The sequence below is a fragment of the Panthera onca genome, chromosome A2 (genome assembly GCF_046562875.1).
Source record: "Panthera onca isolate mPanOnc1 chromosome A2, mPanOnc1 haplotype 2, whole genome shotgun sequence".
In the NCBI taxonomy this organism is placed as follows: Eukaryota; Metazoa; Chordata; class Mammalia; order Carnivora; family Felidae; genus Panthera; species Panthera onca.
This window is the reverse complement of record NC_138340.1, coordinates 59127300-59147175: the sequence shown is the minus strand read 5'-3', so window position 1 is coordinate 59147175 and position 19876 is coordinate 59127300. Positions and strand designations below refer to the sequence as shown.

Below are 19876 nucleotides of genomic sequence, written 5' to 3'. Positions count from 1 at the left end.
AACGTCTCTCAAAACTTCAGTAAAAAATAATACTAAATATACAAACTTTTCCCCCAAAAAAGAAGAGGGAACACTTCCTAACTCCTTTTTATGAGACCAGCATAAACGACTGATACAGAAATCAAACAAGGATATTAAAATAAAATTATAAGCTGATACTCACGAACATAGATGCAGAATCCTAAAAAAAAATGTCAGCAAATAAAATACAGCGATATAGAAAAAGGATAATTGATCATGACCAAGTGGAGTTTGTCCCCCAAAAGAAAATTTGGTTCAACATGCAAAAATCAATGTTATTAATCATATTAGCCAATTAATGGAGAAAATAATTTAATCATTAACCAATACATATGGGAAAGGAATTTGACAAAATTTAACACCTTTTGAGGATTTTAATTTAATCCTCAGAAGATTAAAAAAAAAAGAAAACTTCCCCGACCTGAAAGAAGGCATTGGTAAAAAAATAAAATAAAATCTACAGCTTACATCCTAGCAATGATGAAAGACTGAATGCTTCACCTTGTAGCAAGATAAAGATATTTACCCTCAGTTTCTATTCAATGTTGTCCTGCAGGACTTAGCAAGTGCAACAAGGCAAGAAAAAGAAAAAGCAAGTAGATTGAAAAGAAGAACAAAACTGGCTTTATATGTGGACATTAAGCCCAAGAATCTATAATAAGGCCAATGTGCAAAAATCACTCGCATTTGTATATGCTACCAACTAAATGCTATGAATTTAAAAATTTTAAATACCATTTTATAAAAGCTTAAAAACGTGAAATCTTTAGGGATAAATTTAGCAAACTACATGAAAGACCTCTAGAGCAAAATAATAAAATATTGCCAAGAGAAACTACAGAGTACATAAATAAATGGAAAGACCTATGAAGTTCACGCACTGGAAAACTCAATACTGTTAAGATGGTCAGTTATTCCAAACTGATCTATATAATCAATATAATCCCAATCAAAGTCCCAGCAGGATTTTTTTCTGGTAGAAATTGACAAGCTGTTTTTAAAAGTGATGCAGAACTGTAAAGGACCTAAACAAAGCTGGAGGACTTACTCTACCTGTTCTAAAATTTGTTATAAAGCTTCAATACTCAAAACAATGTGGTGAAAGCAGACAAATGATCAATGGGATGAAGGGTGCAGAAACAGATCCACAGTTAAATGGTCAGATGATTTCAATAAAGGCACCAGAGCAACTCAGGGGAAAAAGGGAAGTCTTCTCAACAAATGGTACTGGAAACCCATATGGAAGAAAAAGAACCCATATTCCCACTTCATACTATAAACAAAAATTCAAGGTGTATTACAGACTTGAACATAAAAGAGAAAACTACAAAGCTGCAAGAAGAAAATGTAGGAGAATCGTTTCATGACCTTTAGGGATTTCTGAGAGCACACGGAAGGCATTAACCATAATGCAAAACACTGATGAACTGGACTCCATAAAAACTTTAAAACTACTGCTCATCAAAAGATACTGTAAAAAAATAAATAGGAAAGTCACAGATGGGAAGAAAATATTCATAATACATCTACCTGAAAACTGAGTGCATCCAAGATACATACAAAACTCCTTCAATTCAAGAATAAAAATTCAAGTAACAACAACAACAACAAAATGGACCAAAGACTTGGGGTGCCTGGGTGGTTCAGTCAGTTAGGCATCGACTTCAGCTCAGGTCATGATCTCACAGTTTGTGGGTTTGAGCCCCACGTCAGGTTCTGTGCCGACAGCTCAGAGCCTGGAGCCTGCTTCAGATTCTGTGTCTCCCTATCTCTCAAACATAAACATTAAAAATTTTTTTTAAAAAATGGACCAAAGACTCGAGCAGATACTTCATAACGGAAAAAATATAAATGGCCCGTGGGCATATGAAAAGTTGCTCAACATCATTAGTCACCAGGAAGACACAAATTAGAACCATGAGAAGACACCACCACACACGCACCAGAATGGCTAAAACGAAAAAGCCGGATAAGCCCGAACGTTGAGGACATGAGACAACCGAGACTCACACACATAGCTGGTGGATATATAAAGTGATTCATTCATTTAGAAGCTGTTTGGCAGTTTCTCAAAAAGTTAAACATAGAAACTATCCCGTGGCCGATTAATTACACTTGTAGGTATTTACCCGTGAGATATGATGATATACGTCCACAAGACCTTACACAAGAAATCTTCGCAGCAGTTTTACCCCAATACCCCAAACTGCAAGCAGCCTAGGTGTCCATCCACAGGAAAATGAACAAACTGGCACACCCGTAATTTTATATTCACATAATCATACAATGAGAAGAAACAACAACATGGATGAATACGAGGAGTACATACCATATAGTCCCATTTCTGTGACATCTAGGCTAAGCAAAACTAGTCTACGGTGACAGAATCAGAACAGGGTTGTTTGGGTCAAGGAGTGGGAAGGGACACTGGAGAGCTCTCTAAACTCACACAAATAGTCTGTGACCTTCAAATGAGTATGGATTAGACGAACATGTGCATTTGTCAAAATTGACTGAACTGTACATCTAAGATATGGGCACTTCACCACATGTAAATTACACCTTATTACAAAGTAAACAATTTACAAATTTAGATACTGTGAATAACTTTATACCAATATATTTGATAACTCAGAGGAAATGAACTAATTCCTAGAAAAACAGAATGAATCTAAAGTAACTCAAGAAAAAAGTATGGCACAAGAACAGATGCTCAGATCAACGGAACAGAATAGAGAACCCAGAAATGGACCCACAAACGTATGGCCAACTAATCTTTGACAAAGCAGGAAAGAATATCCAATGGAATAAAGACAGTCTCTTTAACAAGCAGTGCTGGGAAAACTGGACAGCGACATGCAGAAAAATGAACCTGGACCACTTTCTTACACCAGACACAAAACTAAACTCAAAATGAATGAAAGACCTAAACATAAGATAGGAAGCCATCAAAATCCTAGAGAAACAAGCAGGCAAAAATCTCTTCGATCTTGGCCACAGTAACTTCTTACTCAACAAGTGTCAGAAGGCAAGGGAAACAAAAGCAAAAATGAACCACTGGGACCTCATCAAAATCAAAAGCTTCTGCACAGCGAAGGAAACAATCAGCAAAACGAGAAGGCCACCAACAGAATGGGAGAACATATTTGCAAATGACATATCAGATAAAGGGTCAGTATCCAAAATCTACAAAGAACTTATCCAACTCAACACCCAAAAAACAAGTAGTCCAGTAAAGAAATGAGCAAAAGACATGAATAGACACTTCTCCAAAGAAGACATCCAGATGGCCAACACATGAAAAAATGCTCAAGTTCACTCATCATCAGGGAAATACAAATCAAAACCACAATGAGATACCACCTCACACCTGTCAGAATAGCTAACATTAACAACTCAGGCAACAACAGATGTTGGCGAGATGTGGAGAAAGAGAATCTCTTTTGCATTGTTGGCGGGAATGCAAGCTGGTGCAGCCCCTCTGGAAAACAGTATGGAGGTTCCTCAAAAAATTAAAAATAGAACTACTCTACGACCCAGCAATGGCACTACTAGGTATTTATCCAAGGGATACAGGTGTGCTGTTTCGAAGGGACACATGCACCCCCATGTTTAGAGCAGCACTATCAACAATAGCCAAAGTATGGAAAGAGCCCAAATGTCCATCGATGGATGAATGGATAAAGAAGATGTGGTATATATATACAATGAAGTATTACTCAGCAATCAAAAAGAATGAAATTTTGCCACTTGCAACTACATGGACGCAACTGGAGGGTATTATGCTAAGTGAAATTAGTCAGTCAGAGAAAGACAAATATCATATGACTTCACTCAGATGAGGACTTTAAGAGACAAAACAGATGAACATAAGGGAAGGGAAACAAAAATAATATAAAACAGGGAGGAGTACAAAACATAAGAGACTCACAAATATGGAGAATAAACAGAGGGTTACAGGAGGGGGTGTCAGAGGGCGGATGGGCTAAATTGGTAAGGAGCACAAAGGAATCTACTCCTGAAATCATTGTTGCACTATATGCTAACTAATTTGGATGTAAATTTTAAAAATAAATAAATCAATAAAATTTAAAAATTTTTTAAAAAATAGAAGGCCGTAAAAGCTGTATGACTGTTAAAGAAATGGAATCACTGGTCAAATATATATATATGTATAGAAAATTCTAGGCCTTAGGGGTACCTAGGTGGCTCAGTTGGTTAAGCGCCCAACTTCGGCTCAGGTCATGATCTCACAGTTCATGAGTTCGAGCACCATATCGGGCTCTGTGCTGACAGCTCAGAGCCTGGAGCCTGCTTCGGATTCTGTGTCTCCCTCTCTCTGCCTTTCCCCAATTCACGCTCTGTCTCTTTCTCAAAAATAAATAAACATTAAAAAAAATTTTTACAGAAAATTCTAGGCCCAGATGGTTGCATCAGTGAATTCTATCAGACAAAGAACCAATTCTAATATTATAAACATGCTTCCAGAGAATAGAGAAAGAGGTAATACACTCCAAACTGTTTTCATGAGCCAGAACAACCTTGCTACCCAAATCTGAAAAGCTCAACATATGAAAGGAAAAGTATAAGCCAATATGATTCATGAATATAAATGTAAAAATTCTAAATAACCAAATCTAATAATATACAAAAAGAACCATTACCAAGCTGGGTTTATACCAGGAATACAGACTTGACTGAATGTTAGAAAACTGATGTAATTCAACACATAAACAGATTAAAGAAAAAAAGTTTTGATCCATAGCTACAAAAGAAAGTGGTACAATCAAACATCCACTCATGATTTTTAAAAAACAAAAAAGAAATAACCAAACAACCCTTGGCAAACAAGAAAAAGAAGTTCTTTCACTTAATTAATAATATCTAACAAAATCCTGCAGAAAACATTAGTCTTTAATGATGAAACACTGAAAACTTTCAATACTGAGAACAAGACAAGAATGCCACTTGGCATTTCTTGGAGGTCCTTGCTAGGGCACTTATGCAAAAAAAGAAATAAAAAGGCAAAGAGCAGATTTAGGGGCGTCTAGGTGGCTCAGTCGGTTAAACGTCCGACTTTGGCTCAGGTCATGATTTCACGGTTCCTAAGTTAGAGCCTCGTGTCGGGCTCTGTGCTGACAGCTAGGAGTCTGGAGCCCGCTTCAGATTCTGTGTCTCCCTCTATCTCGGCCCCTCCCCTGCTTTTGCTCGCTTTCTCTCTCTCTGTCTCTCTCAAAAATAAACATTAAAAGTGTTTTTTAATTTAAAAAAAAGCAGATATATTCATGGATCAGAGGACTGAATATTGCAAAAAAATTAGATTGATTTATATATCTAATGCAACTCTAACAGAAATCTTAACTGGGGTTGATTTGTTTATTTTCTTATTTATTTTTTGACTTTGTTGATTCTCCCCATATTGTTTACATTTTTAGCTCAAAATAATCATGACTATATGAGTATATAAAACATAAACGTATCATTTAGGTTAAAACTCTAAACTATAGTATGTAAAAGAAATGTTGACATCCAAATATCATCAGTTTAAATTAGAACTGTTGCCACCCAATATAGTCCATGGACTATTCACACTGTTTGCAGATTTTATATTGTTTGTTTTTCAAAACAACAAGATCTTTATTGCTGTTTCTGATTGTAAGATATATTCAATTTTTACACTTGACCTTAGCCAAAAGGCCGAGAAGTGATGAGATATATATTGAATTTTTATTGAAACTATTCAAATGCCCAAAGGTAGAAGATATCTAATGCCCCAGAAGTAAGTCAGGTATACCTGCTTCCAGATTTTGTTCTATGCATAATTACACCTACTTATATGTTTTCTTAGGGTATTTTTCATGTACAGTGAAAACTACCAAATGTCAACAGCTCAACTACCTGCTGTACTTATTATAGTCTGAGAGAGAACCAAAAGAAAAAAAAGTTAAACTGGTAGAATTTTCCCATACACTTCACCTGTGCTAATTTATGAGCGTGTTCACCCACTTAATGCTTATAAAATAAAAACTTACTGTATTATATACTCCTTCAATAGTTTCTGGCCCTTTGGTGGATTTAGCCACAACTTTCAGCTTTCCAGGTGACCCTTTCTCCAACTGTTGAACCTGGTAAGGATAAAACACGTAATGATTCCGTGTAAACGTGACAGAAAATAAATGGGTCATAGGGTGCACACACGTGTATGTGTGTGTGCGTTTAGGTTTTTGGACCAGGTAAAGACAGAGAAAGAAAGGACTGTCACAAAATACAGTTTGGAGGTAAGACTACATTAATGGACTAGTTGGTGGTAACATAAAAGGAGTGAGGGATGCTTTGTAGGTGTTGGCTTAATAAATCGCATAGACTATAGCACCACTTACTGACTACTGAGATAGGCCCGAAAGATGAGCTGGGGAATACATTTAGGAAGAAAATCAAGATTTTCATTTTTGTCTTAATAAATTTGAAATGCTTATGAGGAATTCAAGCGGAGATATCCCACAGCCAAATGGATAAATGGGTGTGGAGTTCAGGAGAGAGGCCTGAGCAGGATATATAAATCTGAGAGCCATTATACCATCGAGACAATAAAGTACGGACCTAACGAGGACCGCCCAGGTAAAATGAGCAGAGAAGAGAAGAGGGAGCAGGTGCTCTGACATTTACAGGTCAAGGAGATGCGGAACCCCAGGTTGTGGGACCAGGAAGGTCAAGAAAGGAGAATGTTTTGGGGGCCTGGGTGACCCAGTCAGTTAAGCATCTGACTTTGGCTCAGGTCATGATCTCGCGGTTCGTGGGTTCGAGCCCCGTGTCAGGCTCTGTGCTGACAGCTCAGAGCCTGGAGCCTGCTTCAGATGCTGTGTCTCCCCTTCTCTCTGCTCCTCCCCAACTCATGCTTTCTCTGTCTCTCAAAAATGAATAAACATTAAAAAAGATTTAAAAAGAAAAAGGACAATATTTCAAACAGAAGGCATGTCAATTTCACAAATGCTACCCAGAAGCCTATCACATAAGGACAGAGATGTGACCATTGGCTTTGACGGCATGGAGTGTGCCACAGACCCCAACACGCAATTTCTTTTTTTTTTTTTAATGTTTATTTATTTTTGAGACAGAGACAGAGCATGAACGGGGGAGGGGCAGAGAGAGAGGGAGGCACAGAATCGGAAGCAGGCTCCAGGCTCTGAGCCATCAGCCCAGAGCCCGATGCGGGGCTCGAACTCACGGAACGCGAGATCGTGACCTGAGCTGAAGTCGGACGCTTAACCGACTGAGCTACCCAGGCGCCCCCCCAACACGCAATTTCAAAGCAGTTAGCAAGGATAGAAGCAGCTGAGAGTTGGCTGAACTGGAAAATGGAGGCAAGAAACCAGAAGTCTCCTTATAAACAGGAAAAGAAACATGGGGACCCAGCCAGAAGGGCAGAGAGGAGCAGGGAAGGCTCATTTGTTTAAAGAGCAGAGACACAGGTGGGAAACGCAGGGGGTGGGGGGGGACAGCTAACTGAAGATGGGGCATCCCTGGGAAAGTGAGAGACAGTGAGAAAATACACAAGGGCCTGAGAGGAACAAGGACACCTTCCTGTATGGGGGCAAGGATGGGGGGAGGACGGTGGGACACGTGGAGGTCAGTTCTGTAGACCAGGAGGTGGGTACACTAACTTTAAGGTGTCTTATGAGTACAGACTAATTTATTTCATGAAATGAAATAAGGACCAGTAGAATAAAATAACTAAAGAGAGAGTAAAAAACTAAAAACAAAAGGAATTTCCGAATGCCTTTCAGACTTACCATCACAGGTATGAATTTTCTTAAGAACTTAACACCACGTTGTTCCATGTAGGAGCCCACTCTCTCTGCCATTTCTTGATCAAAGCCCCGAAGAAGGACTGAGCGCACCATAACCGTGACATCTAAGCCAAGGCCAGTAAGAACTCCTGCACATTCCAGAGCAACATAAGACGCGCCCACTACTAATGTTTTGCCAGGGCAATAAGGTAGAGAAAAAAGGTCGTCACTGAAAAATAAAAACAAGAGGAACGCCCAGGCAATAAAAATGAAACGAGTTATAGGGGCACCTGGGTGGCTCAGTCGGTTGGGCGTCCGACTACAGCTCAGGTCGTGATCTCATGGTTCGTGGGTTCGAGCCTCGCGTCAGGCTCTGTGCTGACAGCTCGGAGCCTGGAGCCTGCTTCGGATTCTGTGTCTCCATCTCTCTCTGCCCCTCCCCCACTTGCGCTCTGTCTCTCAAAAATAAATAAATCTAAAAAAACCATTTTTTTAAATGAAACAAATTATTTAGGTTTCAATGTGTAGAGGTCTGGCTGCATTGCAGCGTGGTGTTTGAAGGAAGAAACACGGACAGAATCAGCCTTTTGGAGTTTATAATAGTGTCCACAGTAGTTCTTTCAAAATCAAATTAGTGGATCACAAGTGAAGGTATTTTATTTTATTTTTTTTTTATTTATTTATTTTTTTTTTTTTCAACGTTTTTTTATTTATTTGTGGGACAGAGAGAGACAGAGCATGAACGGGGGAGGGACAGAGAGAGAGGGAGACACAGAATCGGAAACAGGCTCCAGGCTCTGAGCCATCAGCCCAGAGCCTGACGCGGGGCTCGAACTCACGGACCGTGAGATCGTGACCTGGCTGAAGTCGGACGCTTAACCGACTGCGCCACCCAGGCGCCCCACAAGTGAAGGTATTTTAAAAATGAAACAGAATAGAAAACATTAGACAACATTATATGTGATAAGAAACATGGTTTGAGTGTGTGTGTGTGTGTGTGTGTGTGTGTGTAAATCTGAACAGTACAACGAAAAATGCATTTCTTAATGTGCATCTGCTCAAAAAAGTTTGAAAGTCATTGTACCATAATGTGTTATACAATGTCCTCTTTATGACCATCCAGGGATAGTTACTGTGAAATCTCAGTATTAAGAACAGCCACGCTTCTCCTGATCCACTGGTTCATTATCATATAGACACTAAGCACTAAAGCTATTTGCATTCCCTTCCTTGCTTTGGCCTCCACGAAATTCCCAGACCTCGATGAGCAATCACCTAGAATCATACAGCCTGTATTTGTCCCACAGTTTGGACTTCACCTAGCATTATTTTCTCTTGGCTTCGTGATGTTAACCACTTAGCTTCTTGTGTTATACTTTTTATGTGTCATCAATTCAAATCTTCTGTGAAACAGTATCAGACACTAAACAAATTGGAAACATAAACGTAACGCAACTTCCAGTTACAACTGCCTATTTAATCTTACCTAGTAATGCAGTACTCTTTATCTCCTTGGATTCCTAAATACCGTGGCCTTTTGCCTGTTGCTATGACAAATTTTGCAGCCGTGTAGGAAGTTTCCTGTCCTTTTCTATTGGTTGCCTGGAAGAGAGGAAAGTAAATTTCACCTTTTCCACACACACTGTAGAGTATGAGACACTCTGGACAACCAGTTACGACCCTTACAGACCTTCCCATCCAACAGGAGCGGACGTGTAAAACTAATAATGCAGGGCGATGAACACCAACATAGAAAAGAGAAGTCTTTACAAAACATCAACCAGAAGAGCCCAGTGGAAGTAGGCTGCAAAGCTAGCCAAGGACGCTTCAAAGGTGGTGATATTTCAAGTGGAGACAAGAAAGTGAAATGATCTGGGAAGAATGGAAATCCACAGAGAGAACAGGGCATATAAAAAGCCCACAGGCCTGAAAGTGGCTGGTGTCTGGGAAACAGCAAGTGGCCAGAAAGTGGCAGGAAAGGCGGGTTTGTGTCACGGCGAAGGGAAATAGATTAGTGCCAAATGTGAACACATTTATATGCCATTCTAAAGATTTTGGCTATGGGGGTGCCTGGGTGGCTCACTTGGTTGAGTGTCAGACTTCATCTCAGGTCATGATCTCACGGTTCGTGGGTTCCAGCCCTGTGTCGGGCTCTGTGCTAACAACTCAAAGCCTGGAGCCTGCTTCGGATTCCGTGTCTCCCCCTCTCTCCGCCCCTCCCCTGTTCCTGCCCTATCTCTCAAAACTGAATAGACATTAAAAATATATATATTTAAAGATTTCGGCTTTGGGGAACCAGCAAAGGCTATTCATTGTTGGCATATTTTCAATTACATAATTCATAAATACATTTTCATCAAAAAAATTCAAAAACCGATGAAGGTGTTTAAACAAGAAGGTGGTTTATTTTTTTTTAATTTTTTTTTAACGTTTATTTTTGAGACAGAGAGAGACAGAGCATGAACGGGGGAGGGTCAGAGAGAGAGGGAGACACAGAATCTGAAACAGGTTCCAGGCTCTGAGCAGTCAGCACAGAGCAGTCAGCACAGAGCCCGACGCGGGGCTCGAACTCACAGACCACGAGATCATGACCTGAGCCGAAGTCAGACGCTTAACCGACTGAGCCACCCAGGCGCCCCAAGAAGGTGGTTTAAATAGTGGGATGGAGGCCGGGCCGCCTGGAGACAGCCACCTGCTCAGGTGGGTCTGAAAAGAGACAGACAAGCGCAGGCTGTGGGGGTGGAGGGACAGAAACCTGAAATTAACTGAGCAGACACCCATTATCAGTAAATGAGGAAGCATGCAAGAGGCAGCTACGGTTGTGAACGACAGGCTTCTATTCAACCAAATGTGCTGGGCATGTCACAATCTGAGAAATGAAACTACCCGACCCATATTTCTGTTATGTTTCATGTGACTGACGGAATTCAAATTGGACTGCGTGTGGGTTCGAAAGGGGCGGCTTTGAGTAGACCACCTCATACCTTTCCAGAGATAACGAAGGACTACAAAATAACCTCAGATCCCACCAAGAACACTGCACACTGGGCTATGAAAGCAGAGTTCAAAAGAAAACTAGGTGTTGAGGGTTATATGGTCTTTTATAACTCCAATTTAAAATTTTTGTGTTCATCAAAATGATCTCATTTTCCTTACGTGCCGATCTTACGATACGTAAACATTACAAAATTATAAAATATGCTCCTTTTCGTGCTACTTTTATTAATGCTTTTATGAATAATATATTGGAGTCCTGGTTAAGGTTTCATTTTATTCTTACTTTTTAATCATTATATTTTTACTGAAGTACCATTGACACACAATGTCACATTAGTTTCAGGTGTACAACACAGCAATTCCACAAGTCCATGGGTTACACTGTGCTCACCACCAGTGTCGCTGCCATCGATCCCCATACAACACCATGCTATTCTATTCTATTCTCCAGGCTGTACCTTTTATCCCTGTGACTTACTTATTCAATTTTTCCCATCCCCCCCCCCCACCCAAGGTTTCATTGTAAAAAAGAATTACGTTGCTAAAATTTTTAGTTTTAGTCTTTTAAACTTTGAACTACCTAGTCTAAATGTTTTCTTTTAAGATAGTAATAAAATCAAAAGGCAAATAATAACCTCAAATTAAGGGCTCTCTCGAAAGGCAATTCCTTCAATTCGGCAGGGCGTGTGGAATCAACGACACTGGGGAAGAAGCGAGTGCACTCGAGGCCGTGTGTGTACATACATCAGCGACAGCCCTTAACATGCAACGTGGAGTTTTTAGATCAAGGCAAGTTCCAGCAACAGTAAAGAAAAGCAATGAACAAACAGTACCTTTATTCTATGATGTTCAACAAATTCTCCATAGGAATTGACATAGTCTACAGACTTTTCCCTCAAGGACAACCTGTGGCCCCAGTTTAGAGAGCTGATGTGGTTCTGAATTGCTTCTGTCATGGTCTCCCAGTTGTGTTTCACTGAAAATAAACAATCAGAGTGAAGGCATAAAATGGATTCTATTTTTATTTTTATTTATTTTTTCAATTTACATCCAAGTTAGTTAGCATATAGTGCACCAATGATTTCAGGAGTAGATTCCTTAATGCCCCTTCCCCATTTAGCCCATCCCCCCTCCCACAACCCCTCTAGCAACCCTCTGTCTGTTCTCCATATTTAAGAATCTCTTATGTTTTGTCCCCCTCCCTCCTGTTTTTATATTATTTTTGCTTCCCATCCCTTGTGCTCATCTGTTCTGTGTCTAAAAGCCCTCCTATGAGTGAACTCATATGATATTTGTCTTTCTCTGACTAATTTCACTTAGCATAATACCCTCCAGTTCCATCCACGTAGTCGCAAATGGCAAGATTTCATTCTTTTTGATTGCCGAATAATACTCCATTGTATATATATAAAGTGGATTTTATTTTATTTTATTTTTATTTATTTATTTATTTGTTTTGGATTTTATTTTTAATGCTCAATCATATACAACCACATGGAAGCCATACTGTGTACTGCTTTACGAATCAAGAAGTATGAGAATGCAAACTGGTGCGGTCACTCTGGAAAACAGTATGGAGGTTCCTCAAAAAACGAAAAATAGAACTACCCTACGACCCAGCAATTGCACTACTAGGTATTTATCCACAGGATACAGGTGTGCTGTTTCGAAGGGACACATGCAGCCCAGTGTTTATAGAAGCACTGTCAACAATGGCCAGAGTATGGAAAGAGCCCAAGTGTCCATCAACGGATGAATGGATAAAGAAGACGTGGTGTATATACATACAAAACAGATGAACATAAGGGAAGGGAAGCAAAAATAATATAAAAACAGGGAGGGGGACAAAACATAAGAGACTCTTAAATATGGAGAACAAACAGGGTTACTGGAGGGGGGATGGGCTAAATGGGTCAGGGGCATTAAGGAATCTACTCCTGAAATCATTGTTGCACTAGATGCTAACTTGGATGTAAATTAAAAACTAAATAAATTATTAAAAAAAAAAAAACAATCAAGAAGTAAACGCAAGGGATGCCTAGGTGGCTCAGTTGGTTAAGTGTCCGACTTCGGCTCAGGTCATGATCTCGCGGTTCGTGAGTTTGAGCCCCGCATCAGGCTCTGTGCTGACAGCTCAGAGCCTGGAGCCTGTTTCGGATTCTGTGTCTCCCCCTCTCTCTGCCCCCTCCCCTGCTCACACTCTCTCTGTCTGTCTCTCAATAATAAGTAAACATTAAAAAAAATTTATTTAAAAAAAAAGAAAAGAAGGGAACGCAAGACTTCAATCTTTTTCAGGCCAGTTACGGTTTATACTTCTTTCTCTTTAATATTACAAAACATAAGCAAAACGTCTGAAAAGAAGAAAAACATCCATGGAGAGGAGAATGGGGAAACCAGTCCAAAACATCACAAGGCAGGAAGATTATCATTCAGGAGCACCCCACGGCCACTCTTGCACTCCAGGAGGCCTGGTGCACACGGCACCCCGGATGTGAAGAGAAGCGGGTCTCAGGTCAGCGAGCACCACACATCCTCCTGACCAGCCCTGCCTGGGCCCCTCCCTGTCAGTTCACCTGGAGGTGGTTTTATGAGAGCCAAGACCCTACGCTGCTTTATAATCGGTGTGGTTAGTGCTCACCGCTGCCCACCATGTGTATCACAACGTTTGCTCATTTCCTATTGGACATGGAGCAGGAGCTGTTGGAATCGGAATTTCTTGTCATCCTGGATCTTCTAGACGGGATTTATTTCCTGGTGTTCATCCACCTCGTCTGCTGATGCTAGTTCCCAATGGAGAAACCGGTCTCCGTGCAGCACCATGCTTATAACACACAGAGGCCAGCCCGGGGCTCCCATCAAACTGGAAGAGATTCCCGAAGGCAAACCCAGTCCGCTGGGTTCATCCTCAGGTCCCGTCTGGTGACTCACCCTAGCCAACACTCTCAAGAAAGCCCTCAGTACTCATCAGGAATGTATCTAGCGAGTTCATGGCCTGGATATCATATCTTTCCCTCTAGGATGTCAATATGCAGCAAAGTCTCCTAAGATCTTGCAATCCAGAGGGTCACTGTGGTCGCTAAGTTACCCGACCCTCACACCCTGAGCCCAGAAGGTAATGACCCAGCAGTGATGAGCCTCTCCACAGTGGCACATGTCCTCATATCCTAAGATCCCTCCTCCCCTCTAAGCTGGAAAAGTTATGCTTGTAACCCTTCAAGAACCCCTTATCCCAAGGACCTTCTCAGTCCAGGATCCCCTGGGAAATCAGGCTGAGACATAAAAATTCTTGGACCTGCCACAAACCTATGGAGCCAAGACAAGCTCCCCCAGGAGATTCTGATGTGGCAAATCCAGGGACTGGCACTTTGGAACCACCTGCTCTACGGTTTCATCCACCTGTTTAGCTTTGTAATAGTATCACCATTTTAACTATTGATGGGAAAAATTACTCTCCACGCTTTTCAAAGGCTGCGCAGCTATCCTCACACATTCACTTTCAATACAAACTTTAGAATAATCTGTCAAGTTCCAAAAAAAAAAAAAAAATTTGTTGAGACATTTATAATTTTGAGATAACGGCTTTACCATATTGAGACATCCCATCTAAAATTCTCAGTATATTTTTTGTTATGCTTTTATACTTTCCTTATCTATTTTGTCCATTCCTAGTAAATTTATCCCAACTTATTCTATCATCTTGTTGCAATTTTCATTAAATATTTAATTTCTTATTGTTGATGTGATGAATCTATTGATTTTTGCACATATACCTTATAAGCCAGAGTGAACTCTTCTTTTTCACATGTGGTAGATTTTTGTTTAAAAGGAAATACGATTACAAAATATTATGAACTCAAAGTCCTCTAAGATTACACTTGTAGCTCCTACCAGTCCCATGTTTCAAGTCTGAGAAATTCTGATATGGTATTCCGTTTTTTTTTAAGTTTAATTTAAATTCTAGTTAGTTAACCTACAGTGTAATATTAGTTTCATGTGTACAATTTAGTGATTCAACAGTTCCATACAACTCTTATTAGTTCTAACATTCTTTAGTTCGATCTCTCACATATTCTAGGTATCTCGTATACGATCGTGTATATAACTGCGGATATACATACATGACAGGTTTACACTCTCTTTTTCTTCCTCTTTCTCAAGTATGTACTTTTTCTTTCCTGTTCTTCCTTTTTGTGCACTGGCCAGAAGCCCCAGAACAATGCAGATATCAGTAGTGGAAGTGGGCTGCCCTAATTATTGACTTTAATGTAAATGCCTCAAGCTCTTCTCCACCAAATATTTATTTTAATTTTTTAATTTATTTGAGACAGAGAGAGAGAAACCCAAGCAGGCTCCGTGCTGCACTGTCAGTGCAGAGACTGAAGTGAGGCTCGATCCCATGAACTTTGAGATCATGACCTGAGCCAAAATCAAGAGTCGGATGCTTAACCAACTTAGCTACCCAGGTGCCCCTCCATCAAATATTTACATCTGACTTTTCTTCATCATGTAAAGCAAGTGTCCATTTCTTTGCTTAGTTTAATGACAGCCATTTATTTATTTATTTATTTATTTATTTATTTATTTATTTAGGGCCGTAACAGAGCTGGAATCCAGGTCATCATGTGGGTTTTAGCATCCCTACTATGGTTTCCTAATGACTCACTCTTGTGTCTCCAGAACGAACCATCAGAAGTCACAGTGTATCCCTTTAGTCACTGCTGGAGAGGATTTGCTAATGCTTTTTCTAGAAATTTGGTACCTCCGTGGCCTACAGCTTTCTATTTTTACACTATCTTTTTGTATCACTGTTATGTCAGTTAAAAAAAAAAAAAAAAAAAAGTGAACCCTTCTATTTTTTCCTAAGCTCAAGAATAGTTTGAATACAGAAAAAATGTTCCTTGAAGAGTTGAGGAAATTTACATGTGAATCTGCGGTCTCCTGGAGAATGAATTGTCCTCAGGCAATGTTTTCTCTGATAATTCAAGTCAATTCTGGTCATCTATATTTTCTTAGAATATACTCCCTTTCATCGAGATATTTAATATGCTTACCACTAATTTGTATATTGAATTTGTTTTCTCTCTTCTCTTCCTGTAGTTGTATTTCTTTTCTCACACCTAATGTTACATAGTTGTATGAATTCTCTCTCCTATTCCCCTGATTGGATTTGCCAAAGGTCTACCTACTCATTTGCATTTTCAAATATATTGTTGGTGTTTTTCATTGATTCTATTTTGGGGAGGGTGTTAACTCATTAATTCCTCTGTGTGTGTGTGTGTGTGTGTGTGTGTGTGTGTGTTGCCTTGTACAGTCTCCCTATCTGGTATTGCTTTGGTTTTCATTTCCCTGATATATCTTTTCCCACCTATTTACAAATTTCCCATCAATTTTAAATTGGAAAATTTAAATTTGCCATTTAAAATTTTTAAATTCCTATATTCTCAACAATTATCTCTTTTTGTTTTAGCTGTGTGTCCTGCAAAAGCACATGGATGAGTTCTGTCTATGCAACTTGAGACGCTGACTCATTTAGCTTTATTCTAATATGTAGAAGACTGCCCTTATGTCTGCCATCTTGCTTTCTGGGTTGTTTTTTATTTGTTTTAAGTGAGTTTCATGCTGTTTCTTTGTACATTTTCCTGTTCCCTTTTTCTTGGAAGTTCTATATTCAATTTCTGATCTGGAAATTATGTATACATTTTAAATTTAGTTTAATCCATATTTCTCTGCCAACATCAAGAATGAAAGCATCTAGAACATTCTCCCAGACCAAGATTTCAGCATGTTTTCATTTCCTTTCTCTTACCCCTTAATCTATGACTTGTCTTGGCCATTCCATGGAGCCTATGCCTAAAAACTAAGCTCTAAATTCCATGTGATGGCTGGTTAGGTATTTCTTAGTGTAGCACCTTGAAATTAACTTAGAAACATTCTGTATGTGGAACTTTGAGGAATCTAATACAAGATTTTACTCACTCCAGGAAACTAGGAATATTAAGCCCTTAGATGAGTTCAGGGACATAATCTGGCCCTTTAGGGGGGTAAAGTGGCATAAACATCTGCCCCGCTGTCCCTTCCTGAAAGTGCAGAGTCCCAGCAATGCAGGGCAGTGTGCACGGACAGGGCTGACACACCAAGAAGTTCTCAGCTCGTGGGGAACCCTGCCTTGGCGTGTCGCCTGCACACAGCCCTGCCCGGCTGTCCCCATCACAGGCCACCTGCACAGTTCCATCCTTCATGGCCTTTCTCCATCTCAGGGTGTTTGGTGTTTTCTCCCCACTTGGCCATGATTACCCAAGTAACTATCTAACTGCAAATCTAAAATGTACCTAATTCAAACCCTATTCCAACTCATTTGGCCTTTTCTGCAGCATTTCCCTCCACTTCGTTCTTGGCTGAGACTCCCCATGCCTGGAGTCTTCCCTTAAAAATCTAGGGTCTCCTGGCTTCCAATGACACACCTCTCCTAGTTTTCCTCGTCTTCCTCGCCCACTCCTTATCAGGATCCTGTCTCTGTCTTCTGTTCTTTTCCACCCAGAGGGTTTCCCTGGCCCCTCTCAGCAATTCCTAAGACTTGAACCGCCACCTACAGTGTGGGTGGCAAACCCAGGCCCTGACCAGACCTCGCTCAAGCACAAACTGTCCCCAGATAGCGAACTCCACCAGGATGTTCCACAGCAGCCCAAGGTGGACAATCCACACAAGATGCAGAATTCAGGGAGCAGGAAACTTGAAGGTGAAGACGACCCCGTGGCTAAACTATCAAATGCAGACACCTCATTTTATTTACAACCAGTTGGCCCTGGAACTGGACCGAAAGCTCTCCGTGGAGCTGAGCATCTGGGGAAATCTGTCCGTGAAGAGTCTGTCCAGCCACAACTCATTGTGCTGAACTCCAACTACACCTGGCCACTAACTCACATTTGCCCGTGTTTTCCAGCTCGGCCAATACACTACATTGTCACCCAGTCCCTCTTCCTGGATTCCTTCCTCTCCTTCACCCTCTACCCAACCTGTGACCTGGGGGGCCTGGCAGAATTACCTGCAAGGACATGCTCATGCACACATTTCTTCAGTCAAAATCTCTGGGGAGACAGACAAATCCTTGAAATTTTTTTTAATTCCATATTTGTTATTCTAAAGCGACAAAATCACCGATGCACTCCTAGCCTGTCAATTCCAGGCCTTAAATCCTCGAGATCCACCTCATATTCTCCTCTGGGTTAGGCAACAGCATCCCACCTCACCTCCATGTCTTTGGACCTGCCCCCCACCCCCCACCTCCAGCCTGCTAAATTCCCTAGTGCCACCAGAGGGATCCAGAATCCAAACTGTGGTTCAGGTTCCTCTCCTACAGACACTCGATGGCTCTCTTACTACCTTTGGAGTCAATCCTCACTCCTTCAGATGGCACTGAAGAGCCTTCACAACTGCTTCCCTGTAACCTCATTTCTGCCAGCATCCCTCCCCCATTCTCCACGCCAGCCATTCATTTATCCGCCAAGTACTCCGTGTTTTCTCACAGCTCGGCAGTTCAGAGCAAGCTGCTCCCTACCTTCAACGACCCGCTTCTCTGTGGCCCTCAAGATGCAGCTCAAGGGTCACCTCCTCCACCTCGGACTCTTGAGGCCTTGAGGCTACCTTAAGTGCCCCTGAAGGTAATGCTCAAAACCTCACCATGAATTACAGTGCATGGAATCGCTTCTCTTCTCTTCTCTTCCAACAGACTGTGGTCTGCTTCAGGGCAAGGAGCCATATTTTCTCATATCTGTATCCTCAGAGCCTACCCCGTAAGTATTTATCGCACGAATTTGGTTTCCATCTTTCATTAACCAAAGACATATATAACCACTGGTAAAGTAGAAAATGTTATCACAATAATGGATAAAATTCAAACAATGACCCTGGCTGTTCTATTCTCTTTATACCTAAAGGAAATCTGAAAATAGCAATTATTCTCTCTCATGTTCTGCAAAGGGTCTGAGATGGCTGTACCTGTCACAATCCCTCCCTACGCACCAAGGCCCCTGACAGCAGGGCCAGGCTTAAAGCAACCACCCCTGATGCCCCTGTGCCAAAGCGGGGTCCTAACAAGTGTTCATTAAATGAATTTCAGACTCAACTACAGTAATATAAATCACAAGCCTTTCTCTAAGAAACTCATTCTATCAGGGGACCTGGATGGCTCATCAGTTAGGCATCCGACTTCAGCTCGGGTCATGATCTCATGGTTCATGGGTTCGAGCCCCGCATTGGACTCTGTCCTGACAGCTCAGAGCCTGCTTCGGATTCTGTGTCTCGCTCTCTCTGCCCCTCCCCTGCTTATTCTCGCTCTCAAAAATAAACATTAAAAAAAGAAAAAAACGCATTCTGTCTTCTTTTCTCCCAATCCAAATTTTTATATACTATTACCCACCTTGTTGACCATACTCCCAGCCAAATTTCCTGGAGTCATTTAATGCCTGCCCCAAAAGGGCAGCTTGATGCATCAATTTCTTAGGAACACAGCCCACATTCACACAAGTGCCGCCAAGACCTAAGAAAGAAAAGAACAGTTTTAATGTTTCCTCTGTGTCTGTGTCGGCATGTGTGTGGTTTTATATATGTACGGAGCAGGTGTTGTTGAAACGTGGAAATGACACACTCAGATGGTTATAGGGCCAACCTCACACCCCACAAAAACATACACATGATTGGGGCGCCTGTGTGGCTCAGTTGGTTAAGTGTCTGATTTAGGCTCAGGTCATGATCTCAAGACTCATGAGTTCGAGCCCTGCATCGGGCTCTGTGTTGACAGCTCAGAGCCTGAAGCCCGCTTTGGATTCTGTGTCTCCCTCTCTCTCTACCCCTTCCCAGCTCACTCTCTGTCTCTGTCTCTGTCTCTCTCTCTCCTTCAAAAATAAATAAACATTAAAAAAAAAAAATGCACATGATTAACTCAAACTTTTTAACTGAGTCTATGAAGGAGACCAGGGATGAGCAAAAATACAAATGTACAGGGGCGCCTGGGTGGCTTAGTTGGTTAAGCATCTGACTTCGGCTCGGGTCATGATCTCATGGTCCATGAGTTC

General features: G+C 41.0%; 1 protein-coding gene across 4 annotated transcripts in view; it reads right to left on the bottom strand.

Annotated features, from left to right (window-relative positions):
• The window catches only part of TXNRD3 (thioredoxin reductase 3), a 79344-nt gene that overhangs the window by 27220 nt on the left and 32248 nt on the right, over window positions 1-19876 (bottom strand). For all 4 annotated transcript variants that reach the window (XM_081795002.1, XM_060631949.3, XM_060631948.3 and 1 more), the window contains 5 exons: window positions 19222-19341; window positions 11639-11781; window positions 9295-9410; window positions 7812-8037; window positions 6054-6146 (listed from right to left, as the gene is read on the bottom strand). In XM_081795002.1, the coding sequence (XP_081651128.1) occupies window positions 6054-6146; window positions 7812-8037; window positions 9295-9410; window positions 11639-11781; window positions 19222-19341 (698 nt within the window). The remainder of the gene's footprint in view (window positions 1-6053; window positions 6147-7811; window positions 8038-9294; window positions 9411-11638; window positions 11782-19221; window positions 19342-19876) is intronic.